Source organism: Convolutriloba macropyga, chromosome 2, assembly GCF_964194025.1.
Source record: "Convolutriloba macropyga chromosome 2, txConMacr16.3, whole genome shotgun sequence".
In the NCBI taxonomy this organism is placed as follows: domain Eukaryota; kingdom Metazoa; phylum Xenacoelomorpha; order Acoela; family Convolutidae; genus Convolutriloba; species Convolutriloba macropyga.
Window position 1 is genome coordinate 47,906,804 of NC_134469.1, and position 17,295 is coordinate 47,924,098.

At 35.6% G+C, this 17,295-nt stretch overlaps 2 protein-coding genes across 2 annotated transcripts in view; both read right to left on the reverse strand.

Annotated features, from left to right (window-relative positions):
- Positions 1-17,295, reverse strand: part of LOC142358715 (uncharacterized) — a 405,321-nt gene that overhangs the window by 44,140 nt on the left and 343,886 nt on the right. The window contains exon 2 of the mRNA XM_075410248.1: positions 528-817. Within this exon, the coding sequence (XP_075266363.1) occupies positions 528-765 (238 nt within the window). The 5' untranslated portion in view covers positions 766-817. The remainder of the gene's footprint in view (positions 1-527; positions 818-17,295) is intronic.
- LOC142335322 (arginyl-tRNA--protein transferase 1-like) lies at positions 6,814-8,307 on the reverse strand. The gene has a single exon (XM_075383770.1). It carries the CDS (start codon positions 8,241-8,243, stop codon positions 6,879-6,881), a length of 1,365 nt encoding a protein of 454 aa, XP_075239885.1. The 5' UTR covers positions 8,244-8,307; the 3' UTR covers positions 6,814-6,878.

The following is a 17,295-nucleotide window of genomic DNA, read 5'->3' on the forward strand; positions in this document are numbered from 1 at the left end:
AGGTCAGAACTAATGTCCGATTGAGCTATCGCATATCCTGCCTTTTCCGAGCAGTTTTCCCCAGACACAGGAAACTTAGGGCGATGATCGCCGATTGAGAAAACTAGCGCACAACGTTGACATTTTCCGCCGCAACTGATTATAATTTTTTAATTTTCAGCTATTAGTATTCGATGATTTTTCAACAAACTGTCACGAACAAAAAATCATTGAAAGACACTTAAGTTTAAAAACTAAATTCAACAACGCCGCTGATGTAGTTTTCGCACAAAAGTGCAAAAAATGATGAGTTTAAATTAAGCCCATTCAGATAAGAAACTATTTAGGTTTTGGTGTTCATTAGTAAATAAAATCTTTAAGCCCCCACCCCCCCCCCCCCCTCATTTCAAAACAGTATTTCGATCATTGGCTAACTTCCTACTAATTCTCAAAACTTTCAGTGCAATACTTGAGGGAACTTTTTGCCACAAAACCATTAGCACACAGAGCTATTAGGTTACATTTCAAGCTGCTCCTTCTGAACTCACCACCAAGATTTAGAGAGCTGTGTCGTTCAGCTGCTGTTTTATCTTTTTTGCCAGAGCTTTTCCAGCTCCATGGTTTCAATATCTTTATTAGGTTCCATTTCTTCTTTCTATGTTCACTGTGCTCGCTCGTGTTAGGCGGGGGCACTGCTCCATTGTCAGGGACAGCTTCTGCCTCTGGGGAAGACGTGGGGTGGACGGGCTGTGCGCTCCGCACTGTGGAGCCCTTCACTTTAGTCATCACCACTACTACTACTACTACCACTCCTCATCAAATATTAAACCCATTCTGTCTGAAACAATCCAAGTTAGAAAAAATATTGCCACGGACATGCTCACCTATTCCAGCTGAATAACTAGCGACCTGAATAGACTTCACCTGGCATTCTCTCTCTGACTATTCTAGTGACCTCAATACACTACACATTTCCGAGTTAACAGCTAGTGATTAGAATCGATAACTTTTGAATATTCAGATTAAGCTTCTATTTGGCTAAAATGATCTGACAAAATGATCTGGCGAACGCCTCGAAATTAGAAAAAAAAACCTTAATCTAGCCACTAATTAAAAACTGACAAAATTCTTACGGAAAATTTTACGTCGCTCGAGAATTAAAACAAAAAACAAAACGTGCGAAGAAAATAAATATTGAATTCAGCCACAACTTTCCGTGAACAAAATATGACTTCAAAAAAATTCAACCTTACAAAAGTCAGCAAACACATTGTCGTATAGTTTTTTTGGGTAACACTGTTTTATATTCATTATGTTAATATAAATATGAACACAAAAGGAAACCAAAAAATCCATAGCAAAGCAATTTTACAAGGATCGCCCAGACAACACTTCGTGAAATCTTAACCAAAAAATCTTTTGATGATTTAAATAAACAAGCTGACAAATAGGAACGATGTATTACAGCTATGAGCCCAGTTTCTGATACTCTTTTGTTGTTATAAGATGTATATCTAAATAAGACACTTCGTGACAAAAATAAGCAAAAAAGAGACAAAACCTCGATCGGTTTGCAAGAACCACCGATCTTCATATTCAAGAATATTATAAAGCCGTTAAATTCAAAGAAGACGTAAATTTATTTAGAAAACGTTCAATTTGGGCCCGCAAGACCTGAAATAAAAATAGTTGCGACAAATCAAAGGCAAACATTTTAAAGAAAATTGACAGAATGTGTTTTGAAACATCAAATTGATCCGAAAAGGGGTTCATTGAAAAATTAGAAAACTAGCTGCCAAAGGAAAGGGCTTTTAACAATCAGTGGAAAGAAAATTTCGCAAGAACAAACAAAAACGATATCAAGGTATATTAAAATTTGAGCAGCATCAATCGTGAGGTCATTTCTCACAGTTTTCAAAACATTCTATAAAAAGCTGATCAGCCATGACTAGAAAGAGCAATACATGAAATGAACAGCAAATACTATCAAAAACAGGCTCGTATTTTACGTTGTAAACAACCACCTGAAGTATTAATAACTACAAATCTTTCTGACTTCCATTAATGGCTGCCTTCTTCATATATATGTGTCAAAAAAAACTATATTAATAGCGGTTAATAGCGGTCAAACAAAATTGGTTAAATTTTGGATTTTGTTTATGATCAACAAGACATTTCATTACACGCACGATATATAATTTTTGTATAATTGACCGAAAGTGGTTTGCAACAAAATTCTTTTTGAATTCACCAAAAATCTACAGATAAGATCAAATCTTTCCAATAATCAATTGAAATATACAACCTTTCACTCAGAAGATTTTATCAAACCTGATCAATCTCCAACTAAAAATTTTCACTTAAAATTGCTACTCCAAGTTGTTAAATAAAGCAACTGGAATACATTGGATCATCGATTATATATACACGGTTCATAACTTCGACAAAAATCACTCATAATCCATTTCAAAATATGGGACTTTGGATTATATTCGCATATGGCTGAAATCATAGTCTCTCTCTAATATGAATATAATCCTCATTTCTGACACTCTTTTATTGGTATCATGCATATATGAATAAAAGCTCGCGACAAAATAAGTAAAACTAAAAAAAAAGTAATCATTGGTGTGCAGAACATTTTCTTTACAAACAACGTTCGCTTTACAAAATGAAAACAACTGACAGATCTTCTAAAAAAGAACATTTTGAAAATCATCAGTTGGATAAAATACCAAAAGTAGGTTGCAACGCAAATCCTTTTGAACTTGCCAAAAAAATCCACAGACAAGGTTAAATCATCTCAAAAACAATCGAATTATTTCACCGTTCACTCACTCAACATTATATCACAACTAATCAACAACCTTCGAAATTTTTTACTAAAACTTTATGTAATAATGCAACTGGGCCATCTTAGACAAAAACCAACTCGCAATCATTTAATCTATTTAAAAAAATCAGGCTTTAGATTATATTCACATTAAAAAGATCTTCCAGAAGATTTTAAAAATGATAAAATCAATTAATTATTAAACTGCTTCATTGGTGAGCAAATTTCTTTCATTATTTTTCACCTGTTTAACCCGTTTCAGAGGACAGTCTGAAAAAAAATATCACAAGAAAACTTGGTCAAGCGAAAAAAAAGACACAAGAAAAGGATCAAAACACTAATATGATTGATAAAAACATCGTTTTAGAGAAATTATCTATCGAAATCAGAACGTGCCTGCCCCCTTCATTTACGTGTGCCAAAAAACTATATTATTAGTGGCTATTTTATAACAAGAATTAAACAAAATTGGTTAAATTTTGGATTCTGTTTATGATCAATGAAGGATATTCCATTACACAATAAATAATTTTGGTGTAATTTACCGGATGTGGTTTGCAACAAAACTCCTTTTTGAATTCGCCAAAAAGCCACAGACAATATCAAATCATTCCAATATTTAATTCAAATATACCACCTTTCACTCAGAGAACATTTTATGAAACCTGATCAATCCACAACTAAAATTTTTCACCTAAAATTGCTACTCTAATTTGGCAAATTAAGAAACTGGAATACATTGGATCATCACTTATTAACACCACCGGTTTCATAACTTCGACAACAATCACTCACAATCAATCAGTCCATTTCAAAAAAGGGGACTTTGGATTACATTCACATATGATAGCCTATCTCTAATATGAATATAATCCTCATTTCTGGTACTCTTTTATTGGTATGATGCATATATGAAAAAAAGTTTGCGACAAAATAAGCAAAACTAAAAAAAAGTAATCTGAAAAAAGTAATCAGTGGTGTGCAGAACATTTTCTTTACTACCAACGGTTGCTTTACAAAATGAAAAAAAAACTGACAGAATTTCTAATGAAGGACATTTTAAAAGTAGTCACTGGAATAATATACCAACAGTGGGTTGCAACGCAAATCCTTTTGAATTTGCCAAAAATTTCAAAAACAACCGAAACATTTAACCTATCACTCAGTCAACATTATATCACAACTAATCAATCGCCAACTAAAATTTTTACTCAAACTATGAATGTTATAAAGCAACTGGAGTAACAATTAATTGTTTATTTAAATTAGCTTTATATATTAGACAAAAACCAACTCACAATCAATTAATCGATTTTAAAAAATCAGGCTTTAGATTATATTCACATTAGGCTGCAGTCTCTCTCTCTCTCTCTCTCTCTCTCTCTCTCTCTCTATCTCTTTCTCTCTCAATCACATCTTCAAATACTCCTTCATTGTGCTAAGACGCATACTTAAATAAAAAACTTCGTGACAAAATGAGCACAATACGACTATTTATTGATTCACTTGCAAAACTTATGTAATTTACAACCATTTGTTGTTTCACTATATCAAAACATTGACTAACGAATCAAGTAAAATATAAAAGCCGTCAATTCAAAAATTTTGGAGAAATTTGAAAGACGTAGATCATTTTTATCTGAGACGGATAAGCATAAGCACTGCCGCCCCAGGTGAAAAAAGCTAAACCAAGCATGGTAACCAATAAAATCACTCTGCTCCAAAAATATGTTATTGATAAACTAGAAAAGGAGAGGTTGTTGGAAAAACTAATCTTAATGCTTGTAATAAATTTTCTCCAGTTTTAACACAAGCAACATTTTCCAATGCCGTAATACCCCAATTAAAAAAACACGATGAAATTTGCGCTGAACGGTATAAAAAGGCAAAAGTGAACACAATTATCTTCGTAAATCAATTCAACCTCTTTTCAGAAGATCTTAAAAACATAACCGACTAAACGTCGGAAGAATTGCTCTCGAACGACTAGTGGGAGCTCTAATCAATTGCAGCCTGCTTCAGTCGGGGGGAGGATGGGGAGCCTAAATAGAACTGAGAAGTTCAATAATGGGCTTCAAAAAACCTCATTAGAGGTTAACATATACCAATATTAAGATTTTAGGTGAAAAATAGCACCGGTTTCGGCGCACTTTTTATTTGACTTTTAGTATTAAATTGCCGCCAATGGAGTTCAGCTGCTTGAAATTGTGATTGAGAGAGAATTTTAGATCACGCAAAACGCAAAAAGTCAAGGGCGTAAAAGCCACTCGAAAGTCAAAACTGTCAAGCGAAAATTTTGCATAAAAAAGACACACACGTTTAAAATAATTGCTATGAACTTCGTTCAAGAGCAATTAAAAATGATAAAATCGATTAATTAATCAACGGCTTCCTTGGCGAGCACATTTCTTTCGATATTTTCTACACTACGCTGCTCACCAATGCCTAGAAAAGAATTGCTCTGAAAACGCCTGGCGAGCGGTTGGCTGTCAGTAGCCAGCGCCAGCTTAGAAAGGCCAATTTTAGCTTAATTGGCGAATGGTTGATGGAGCGCAGTGGCGGGGGAGGGGATGAGGTGAATTGATGTGGAGAGGGTGAGTGGCGGGGCTGAGGTGGCAAGCGCGAGTAGGGTGATTGGTGGGGGAGGTTTGTGCGTGGGATGAGCTTTAGGGGTCACACTCATACGAAAGCCCTCCACACCAAAGTTCTGTCTCCAACAGTTTTGATGAATCGCGTTAGTAGATTAGTAAGGCCTAAGCCTCTAAGAGAACTGCTCAGCGACGTAATGCCCATCAGGCTTTACCTCTTTCAGAGGACAAAAAGTCTGAAAAAGGTCAGAAGAAAAATTGGTCAAGCGAAAAAACACAAAAGAAAAAGATCACAACAGTAATATAATTGCTACAAACTTCGTTTTAGAGCAATTACCAATCAAAATAAGAACGTGTCCGCCCTCTTCATTTATGTGATATTAAAAGCGGCCGTATCAATACAAGAATTAAACAAAATTGTTTAAATTTTGGATTCTGTTTATGATCAATAAAGGTCATTTCATTATATGATATATAATTTTTGTATAATTTACCGGAAGTGGTTTGCAACAAAATTCCTTTTAAATTTGCAGAAGAAATCCACAGACAAGATCAAATCATTTCAACAACAGTTGAAATATACTACATTTTATCTATGGCCAAAAACCTGATCAGTCCCCTACATAAATATTGCATGTAATATTGGTACTAAATTTTCCATGTAATAATGCAACTGTTCTAACCTTTAATCATCTTTTAATTACGCCTGCTTTAAACCTCAGACAACGATCAACTCACAATCGACCGACCAATTTTTACAAATGGGGCTTCAGATTATATCCTCATTAGGCTACAGATATAATCTTTCATGAACAGGAGGTTCCAAAGTTGAAGTCCTATTGCAAGCATTAGATTTCACTGAGGTAAATGAGACAAAATGATCCGAAAATGTCACCTAAAAAGGATCCATCGTTTAAAAAAGATCATTATCGTGGTACAACAACGGCCTAAAAACTTGAAATTTTTCCTGCAAAAACCAATGCAACCTTTCGATTCACCGGTGACAACGAAATTGGACACAAGAAAAAGAGCCAAACCGCAATAAAATAGCAGCAATATCTCCACCTCATAAAATTCTCTTTTTACAAAAGAAAACAAAAAAAATGCCAGAAAGGAGTTGACCTTCGTGCGCTTATTCTTTATGAGTGCAAACATAGCTTCCAACAAAAAGTGACACAATATAACAAATAAACTAATCAGTAATGTTGGTTTGATGTCATTGGCGGGGTTGAGAACTAAAAAACATTTCAATATCTAAATTGAAAAATTCTTGGGCTTTTTCTAGTTTAATTACCTAAGAAAAAAGTATCTACTTGCGCCATATCTAAATAAAAATGTCAACGCTCAATTGTACGCACATTTCATCACTCAAGTTCTGTTGATCACTTCTCCACCTCAACTGCCAAAAATGTGTTTTAGAAACAATTTTTATCTATTCGTATTAAGCATTTCATTATAAACTAAGAACTGCTGGGTGTTTAAGCTCTGTACAATATCAATTTACAAGCAGCCGCCTTCTGTCCTATAAGCTGGCACAATTCAAGTATTTCTTTATCCTCTTCCTTGTTGTTCTTGGTTGCCCGCAACTCGCGATAACGGAAATAAGGCATTGCTGACTGCTGATAGAGTATCAGCAGGTCTCTCAGCGATGCAGGTGGTGACGGTGAGACATCTTTAGATGCAAACCTGGCGTACTTGCTTTCATCAAGCAACGGCTTCACATCCTCAATAGGATGCCACGTATAAGTTTCTGGACAAGACAGAAAACTTCCGGCGAAATCTCCTTTGTAGCGCATCTTCGGACATGAATGTATGTAGTAGCCCATGTAGTAATACTTAAAGTTATCAACAGATTCTTGGATTTGTCGTGTGAACATGATTTCATACAGTGCTGAAATTCGGCCTAACGATAAGAAGCTATATTGAGGATCATTGAACAAATAGACGCTAGAGAGACACAACTCTAGTATATCGATAACTCCGACGGCAATCAGCTGATCATTGACCCAGTATTGCTGATGAAATGATCCACCTTCATGCAAAGGACCAAGTGAGACGTACGAAAGTGGGGAATGGACAAGGAAGCGTTCAAATTGCTTCATCGTTAGCTCTTTCTTTTTATCCTTATGAATTGTGGTTTGATACTGTCTGTATACCTCAAATTCTGTTTGCTTATGCGGTTCAAAACAGCTCGCATCGGCGGATTTAATTAATTTTACAGCGAACTTATTTTTCGCAGCATCCGTGAAATTAAAATAATCTTGAATTTGTTTTGGCTTCTGTTTCGTCAATTTGGCCTCTCTCTTTTTCTTGAAATGCTCCTCAATGTCCGCATCGGTCATGGATTTCAGTCGTAATTTTTCGACACGTCTTTGATATCGCTGATAGCGCTTCTTTGTTGCCTTGCTTTTAGATTTTCCATCATGCTTTGTAGAATCGCGGACGGTTTCCTTGAGCTTCTTTGGATTTTGGACTACTGGACTAGAAACTGATGCAGAATTTTCGCCGACTTTAGCACTAGCTTTTGGCTTTTCACCGTGCTCAATGAAGTTAAAAAACCGTTTTAGACTGTTTTTCTGACTCTTGGACAACCGATTAGCCTGTACGTCGCATTTTATTGTGTATTGAGGACAACATGTTTGCTTCATAACAGGTTTATAACAGTATTTTCCCGAGCGACGCCAGCCATTATCAATCAGAGCCTGATAAACTTGAATGCTCATTGTATGAGCCCACATCCCATGAGTCATCCGGAGGCCATTGTTTTGTCCACGACAATAACCACAGTCTGAACTGTCGCTACTCCCAAAATACTCAACAATCGAGAAATCAATCTCATCCATTCCAGTATTTTACATAAAACATTTCTAAAGCTGATAATATTTTCACTTCAACACCCCAATTCAAAAAGGAGAATGACAGGTTATGAAAAAGAGCCTTCGCGGCACCCAAATTATATAAAACACAAGCAATCGTGCAAATTCGAGCACGGCAGAGAATTCAAGCAATCTCTTAAGACTAGTGAAAGTGGCCTACTAATGTTGTGTTTTACTGGGCAAAGCTTAAAGGGTCTGAAAAATAGCTCTTCCATTACAATTGGATCGATATTACATTAAAATCCAAATTCGAGCAGAAAAATTTTTATTTTGCAAGGAAAACACACGAAAAACTCGAAATAAACGGGCTACAAGTTGATTGTGGATACATAAAAATCGGGAGATATGACGTTACTGGAATTTCAAAGAAATATTGAAAGAGCATTAGCTCTACATGCTCCAATGAAAGTGTTATATTAGAAACGACAAACCAAAATTTTTGCTTCAAGAACAATGGCTATGTGAGAAAACAAAACAGTTTTCAAGAATTAGCGATGACGAGACTAAAAACGATTTAATTCGTCAAAAAGAAAAACAATTTCTCTCAAGTTTTATGGAGTTAAACAGAGGAAAAGCCAGATGGAACTTCATTCAAGATCTTCGTAATAAAGAAAAGACTCAAACATGAATTCAATCTTTATTCAACAGCATTGGTGATAAAATAAAGCCTATGGAAACTGCAAATCTTCTAAATTACAGATTTTTTACTTTAGGAGAGTTCATTGGCTTGCAACAAACAAACAACACTCCTCCTAAAACTGCTCCGAGAAAGTGTTTCAAGTTCCGATATATAACAACCAAGGAAACAAATGTGCTCATAGATTCACTGCATACAAGTAAACCACTCGGTCCTTCAAAAATACCAGCTTGCGAAATAAAAGATGCTAAAGCAGCGTTAGCGGAACCACTATGTTATTTCATTAATCAGTTCATTACAGAAGGAAAATTTCCAGAAGATCTTAAAAAAGCTTGTGTAACTCAACTTTTCAAAAAAGGAAATCCCGAAGACCAACTCACTTATAGACCTATTTCTGTCACTTCTGCTTTGTCAAAAATTTCTGAAAAGGCTTTCAGTTCACAAATCACAAGTTTCCTAGAAAAAGAGCAAATATTGTCGATTAGTCAATTTGGTTATAGAAAACAAATTTCATTAATTGATGATATCCTGAAATCGACAGATCAAATAAAATTAAAACTCAACAAGAAAAATGTTACAGGTGCGTTTTTAGATCTTTCAAAGGCTTTCGATTCTATAAACCACAAATTATGGTTACGGAGACTTGAAAAAATAGGTTTTGACGATCATGCTACCAATTTTTAAAAACTATTTGAGTGAAAGAACGCAAAGAGTTGTCCCAAATGGAATTGAAGCGGATTGGATAAATTTGAAAAGAGTTCCTCAAGGTACTATTTTAGGACCTCTATTATCTATTATTTACGTCAACGAGTTAGCAAAGGTGGTAGAAAAGGATTGCACGGTCGTCCAATATGCAGCCGACACTTTTCTTATTACATCCGACATTGATAGAATATCGCCAAAAACAAAACTTGAACATAACATCTCAAAAATTATCGATTTTTTTGGAAAGTCCCAGTTAGTGGTGAACAAACGAAAAACAGAATATATTGAGTTCAGCACCAGGAAGAGATTAAAAAATACTGTTCTGAATGTTGACAATGAAAAAATAGCAGAATCAAATAGTGTGAAGTATCTTGGCGTAATTATTGATAGCAAACTAAAATTTGATGAAAGTGAAAAAGCTTCTTCAGAGAATGGCTTGTGGAATAAAAGTTATAAATACACTTAATAAAAGTTTACCAGAGAAAACAAAAATCTTATTGATGCAATAGTAATAAATCATTTATATTACTCAGCTTAATTTTGATAGGGTTGCCAACGTAATTACTCACAACTTTAGAAAATTGAATTGGTGAATAAAAACCATTTTTAATAGGAGAAAAAACGATCGGTCCACAGATCTCAAACTTCGCAACAAAATTTTACCAGTCTCTTTTCTCTTGAAATATCATAGCTCAAATTTTTTTCGCTTATTCAGCAATGATCTTCCAGCATATAAAATTGAACCTCTCTCTACCATGAGAATAAAACAACATGACAGGTCAAAAAAATAAAGTTCGATATAAGAAAGAACAATACGTTTTTTACTGATTCATTTTATTGCACAAGCCATTCCAATTTATAAGTCTGCCTTCGAATATTAGACTGAAAACATCGAAAGCTTCGTTAAAAAAAGAACTGAAAGAATATTTTTGGAAAGAATTTTTGAAGGACCCAAAAGTAACTGATATGAAAGATGATAATGAGCGCATTAGATTTTAATTTCTATTTTTAATCTTTATGATGTACATATAAAATTGTGAGAACATCTTATGCTCGCATTTTAGGCCATTTTTACTAATGCAACGTAAATTTTTAGTTAAGAAATTTAATAATTTTATAATTTTACATAATGTGATGTTCTTAACTCTACACTGCCTCTTTTACCATTTGCATTTTATTCTTATGTGTATCAGAGGAAATTAACAATGTTCCTTTTTTAAGCTTTGCCCACTAAAACATTATAAAAATGTTCGAATAAAATTTTAACTGAAACTTGTTCTTTTTAACATTACAATTTATTAAACAGCTACTTATAAGCAATGTGTCACTTATCTACCAGGCAAGCACGCCGACAGTTTTAGGCAAATTAATTATTAAATTCTGATTGCCTTGATGTAAAAGATGAAGGATCTCTCCCGTCATCTGCTCTACACACGCACCCACGCACCACATAATGATATTTTTGATAAATCAAGGTGAGGGTCTGATGATGAATGGATAAGGGTCTGAGCGTTATATGACCAGCAAAAAGTTGGCGGTAGAGTGGGGCTGCAATGGAAAAACAAAAGATGGAAACCACACGCAAACGTGTTTGAAGCTAGGAAAGACTGGCATTGGGGTGTTGCAATTGCCCGATCCTTTAATAGCAGCTCCTTGAGCCCTATTTGTTGGAGAAAAACAACTTAGCTGGGAAACCAAAAACGAACTGACATCAGCGCAGTGGGCACAATAATTTATGTAAATACCCGCGAAAAGCTCAAGCGAAACGAATCTCAGTGGGGAAATTTGATAGTATTGATAGTCAGAGGTCTTGTCGCCAGTAGTTCCATACTCTTCGGACAACACAGAGCAATAATTGTACTTTACTCAACGACATACCTATTGTAGCCATACTCAACTACAATTATGAAGTCCCTCTCGATAGAACTACACACACGACACCACTAAGCAATCTCAGAGGTGAGCTGCCGACTGAACAGACCAGACTGATTAAGACGATCAACTACTTCATACGTACTAAGAAACGTTACAACTGCCTCATCCGTGCTTGCTCGAAGACCAGACAAATTGGCTTTAACTTACATCTACCAAAACTTCTTCATGAAAAAGTACAGTGATACAATCAAAAGCACATTGAGACTCTTATGCAGATATAGAAGAGTAACATCTACGACTAAGATCAAGGCTACTCAATTACTAATTCTACTACAACTTTGTCTTCGACGAAAAATATCGCTTCGATCAATTAATTTCTGAGCAAGCAGTACGAAGCTTCCAACTACCAAAGCTTAGACCAGAATATTGTCTATTAGTTTTTGTAGCAGTAGATCGGAATTAGCGGAAATCGTTGTCCTTCAGGGTTTGCACACATTTATTCGTCCAAGTTTGTCAGTTTGTTGATATAGTTGCAACTTCCACATCAACAAATAAAACGCCAAAAAACATTCCTTTTCTTCATTGAAAAGTTTTACAAAAATCTCCCATTTTACAGATTTCCCAATATTTCACTGAAAACTTTCATAGTGTTGAAAAAACTTCCCGATTGACGAAGAAACTTTGGTCTTACTTATGTTCAGTTGAACTAGTATGCGTTGCCTCGTACAGCCTTCAGTTAATTGATCAATACTGGTTGAGTCAGCATCGTAATAGCCATTCATTAGAGAAACTAGGTAAAAAAAACATCGCGGATGGCACTTTGAAGAAATCCAATCTGGCGTCTAGGAAGCCGGATAGTTCTTCAATTAGCATCAGATATTAAATTTTCAATTCCTTTAAAATGATGCTATTAGTTCACAATTTTCTCCCAAGGATCAATATTTGAGTCCTTTGACCCATTTCTGATAGTGTCGAAAAATAGAAGAAACAGAAGTACAAAACTGTCAATTATCACACATTCCCAAAACCAGACTCAAAAGGACCGACGATAACTTCTGGACACGAAACGGAACACTGCACAACATTCTGAGTAAACATATCGGGTCTTTCCCATTATAGCCCCCCCCCCCCAGCTTAGTGGGCATGTAACCTATACCCCCCCCCCCCCAGATGAAAATTCATAACCACCTCTTTAACACAAAATCGGAAATCGATATGTAAGCGAGCCACTGAAATTAATAACCACTTCTTTAACACAAAATCAGAAATCATTGTAGGCGAGCCGCCGGATGATGACATGGGCTTGCCCATTATAATTGATTTTTGTTGACTTCTCATAACTGCATTTCAGCTGCTACAGAGATAATACGAAATGGCTCCTATGAACTTAATTATAATTCTCGAAAAAACCTGGACCCGTTCAATGAAATAATGACGGCGATTAGAAAATTCCAGCATTCGATACTGGAACAAAACAAAAACTTGTAACCAACAATTGTAAGCATAAATGATGAATTTAATTGTATGCTATAACTCGATTTTTTTTGGGGGGCTATAATTTTCTGGGGGGGGGGGGGGCTATAATGGGAAAGACCCAACATATCGACTTAACAAAGAAAACAGAAAAGCACGAATAACACAGCAATTTTGGAAATTCTTCGAAAAGTTCATCGAAGCCAATCTATGTACCTGGAGGATACTCTGCCAATGCACGAACAGTAACCAACATTCCAAACTTACTCACTAATGACATAAAGGGTGAAAACCCATGGCATATACCTAAAGACTTCGCTACTACTACTACTACACCTCTTCTGAATCATATTTTTGATAAAACTCATCAAGAAACCTAATGAGTAGCATTACTACAGACATTTTTTTAAACAAAAAACCGTATTATTTGTCACGGATATTATTCCGAACATGAAATCAGATTTTATCAAACAATTCTGTCGGAAACTTTGGACAGACAATAAGATTGGGCGGTAGCATTTTACATCAGATTTTTTGTGTTATTTAGAAACAAGGATTTTTGGCCTGTTTTGCAATCGGTTGGGAAAACAATTTTAAATAGAATTGTGAAACATGAGGCTGAGAAATTTTATTGCGCTTTGGCACAATTCCAAGAGACTAGGTTTCCTATATAGTCCAGTCCGGTCCAGTTGATTTATTCCCTTTTTAAAAACAAAAGGCACTTTTTCTATCTCTAGGGCTCTATTTTCCAAGTATTGAGGCTATTTTTTGGAATTTGTTTGGTATTGTGGTTTCTTCATTGAAAATACTAGTGAAGAAAGTTGAAGGCATCAGCTTTTTGTTCATCATTGTTGAATTTTATTAGATCATTGAACTTCATTGAGGGTGGAACTTGCGTTTTCTTCTCCCTCTCAAATAGAAATTTCCAAATTACTAAAACTTCTTCTCCGTTTGTGCCCCTCCAGCTTAGTGGGCGCATATTATTTGCACCCTCCAGACGCACTTGCCATATTTTTACATAATGATTTACCATGTAATGGCACGTGCTCTGTAACTGGGGGCGCATAACGCACTGGTGGGCACAAACGGAAAAGATCCAACTTCTGAATCAAAACCCGCAAGATCTTGATCGATGCAATTGTTGATTTCATTTTCAATTCTACATCTCATTTTTCAATCCTTATGTCCGTTTATTGGAATTTTTCAAGTGTTGAGACCGTGTCGGACTTTGCACTGGTAGACCACGATTAAAAATTTGATCAATACTTTGCTACGTTTGGAAACTTACTGTGAAAAAAATTAAACCAGTATTACACCTGTTCAATCAGACATTAAATTAACTCCAACAAAACGAAATAAAAACAAAAACAGTGGTCCCTCTTTTGATTAAATTCTACGCACTCAATTTGATCAAAAGCGCAATTTCATTTCATTTTTCGAACGTTGCTTAGCAAATTAAATAGTTTCATAAATTGTATGCGAAACATGACAAGGACAAAGTCAACCAGTAGTGGTTCAGACCTAACATGTCCACATTGCTCGTCAAGGGTTGATGAAACTACAAATTCTATAGAGTGCGACAAATGGGATTGCTGGGTACACCACACCTGCACAAAGATTCCAACTGAAGCGTTGACATACATGTCCACCGAAGGTGTCTTCTGGTTTTGCAATGAGTGCACTAAATCCGTGAAGAAGCTTGTGAGATTGAAGACAACCACAGTGATGGAATTCAAGGAAAACATGAACAACAGTCTGCAGGAAATCAAAACGACACTGTCAGACCTGAAAGCTAAGTCAACTACACCTGTAATTCCTCCCCAACCAAACTTGTTTAATGTCAACAATGAAAACTAAATGTTAAACAGGAGTCCGAGGAATATCTCGAGTCATTTGTATTCAACATACGTAGTATAACCAATCGAGATAAACGCACTAAACTTGCTAACTACGTATTTTCGAGAAGTGTAGATTTTTTCATGCTTACAGAGACTTGGCTTCATTGCTCATTTCACGATAACGAACTCTTTCTTCCCAATTATGCAATATTTCGATCAGAAAGAAAAGCTGATAATAACAGATCGAAACACGGAGGTGTTTTGATTGCTATCAAGAATACTTTTGTCTCCAGAGAAATTCCCCTTTATACAAGCGTTGATGGAGGCGTCCTAGCAAGTTCTCTCAGTTTTAAATCTCGGGATATTTTACTTGTGTGTTTTTATGCCGCACCGAACTCATCATGTCCCAGTCCTTACGCTATATCACTTCAAGATCGTTATCTACTGTTTGAGGAAATCTTTACACTGTCAAAATCCTTCTATTCAACAATTGTGTATGGTGATTTCAATTTGCCGGAAATTGATTGAAACGATTACTCAGCTAACAACTGAGATACACAGAAATTTGTTAACCTAATTAGCTTAAACAGCTTTCACCAAATCATTGATTTCCCTACTGCAGCCTCAGGTATCCTTGATCTCCTCTTAGTAAACCCAAAAACAGAAGTTACATCCTGCAAGAAAATTAATCGGGACATTAGTTTGTTATCGAATCATGATGCAATTACCCTTAAAGTTAGAGTCAGAAACCTAAGCTCCTCATATCTAAGGGAAACAAAATCAAAGATAGTTTACAGCTTCTGTAAGGCTAGATTTGATGAAATGAATAAACAGATAACTGAATTACCTTTTCATGGATTTTGTTGGAGTAATATTAATGTTCCGCTTGAACAGTGGTACGATTGGATTAGACCCACAATATATGAAAACGTTCCAAAAAGGACAATCATCGATCTCAACTATCACCGTGGATTAAACCACCTACGTCAAACGCCATTAAGCGCCTTGAAACAACTAGAAGGAACAATGCAAACAGTATAAAGAAAATAGCAATGCTAGAGGGCATTGCTGAAACGATGATTGAAGAAGATAAAGCAGATTTTGAATAAAATTTAGCAGCATCCCGTCAACTGAGAAACTTTTCAAATACTACAGAAACTTCAAGTCGACTGCATGTCCAAGCTCTGTCTCCTTTAAGAACGAAATAGCCAATGATCCTGTTCCTCAATGATTTTTTTCTCACAATATTTTGCTTCAATTTTTGAAATTTCTTCCAGCTTCGTGCCAAACAATTCGCCTCCGTTGCTACCTTTATTTTGACATTTCCCAACAAACAATTGGAAAGATATGCGAAAATTTAGATGTTCACAAAGCAAAAGGTTCGATCGAAATTCCTGCAATTGTATACAAAAGATGTTCGAGGGGAGTCAGTAAATCCCTAAACCAAGTTTTCTACAAAATAAAACAAAATAGTGTTTTTCCAGGTATCTGGAAAAACTCAATAGTCGTTCCCACCTACAAAAAAGGTTGTAAGTCTGATGTAGAGAATTATAGGCGGGTTTCTTTTCTTACAATTGCATCTAAAATTTTTGAACGTTGTTTGTTTACATGTCTTTACCGGCACTTAGAACCAGTTTTCCATCGAGCTCAATATGGATTTCGAAAAGGTCGCTCTTGCGCCGTTCAACTCTTAGTTTACCTAGAATCTATCTATAAATCAATTGATTCAAAAAAAATATTGACATAATTTATACTGACTATGAGAAAGCGTTCCATAATGTCGATCACGGTATTCTCTTAACAAAACTATTCAATCTAGGTGTTCGCGGGAAAATTATCAAATTACTGCAATCTTATTTAATCGGAAGGACGTAAAGAGTTAGAATCAACAGTCATTTTTCTGAAAGCGTTAAGGTTACAAGTGGAGTTCCACAAGGATCTCTTCTGGCATCTCTCTTCTTTGTAATCTACGTCAACAATTTACCAGAAACTTGCAGAGCTGTTGTTCTTCTCCTCTGTGCCGACGACGCTAAATTCAAATCAGTTAACAAGTCCAGTTTTATCTGTCAAATGGATCTTACTAGAGTGATGAAATGGAGTGAACAACACAAATTTCCCATAAACGTTGAAAAATGCTCTCTTATCTTAATATCTAATTCCATGCATCACTTTAGTTTTTCCAAAAACTTGATCCAAAAATTACACATACAGAAAGATTTAGGAATTTATTCAACATGTGATCTTAAATTGGTCATCCACATAAAAAGGTCCGCTATCAAAGCGCTCGGAGTTCTTTTCTTGTTAAAAAGAAGCAAAAAAAGCTCACCACACAAACCTAACTCCGCCAGTTGAATTAAACTTGTATAAAGCTAGGAATTGCTTGTTTTGTTATACGGAAGTGTTTGTTGGTTTGCTAATGTAACAAACACAAAAGTACTCAAAAGTGTTCAGAAAAAGAGTTTGAAATGGATCAACAACACAAGCAACAACA

Bases quoted from the DNA above. Each gene is read 5' to 3' on its own strand.
- LOC142335322 (XM_075383770.1), bottom strand. From the start codon at position 8,243: ATGGATGAGATTGATTTCTCGATTGTTGAGTATTTTGGGAGTAGCGAC.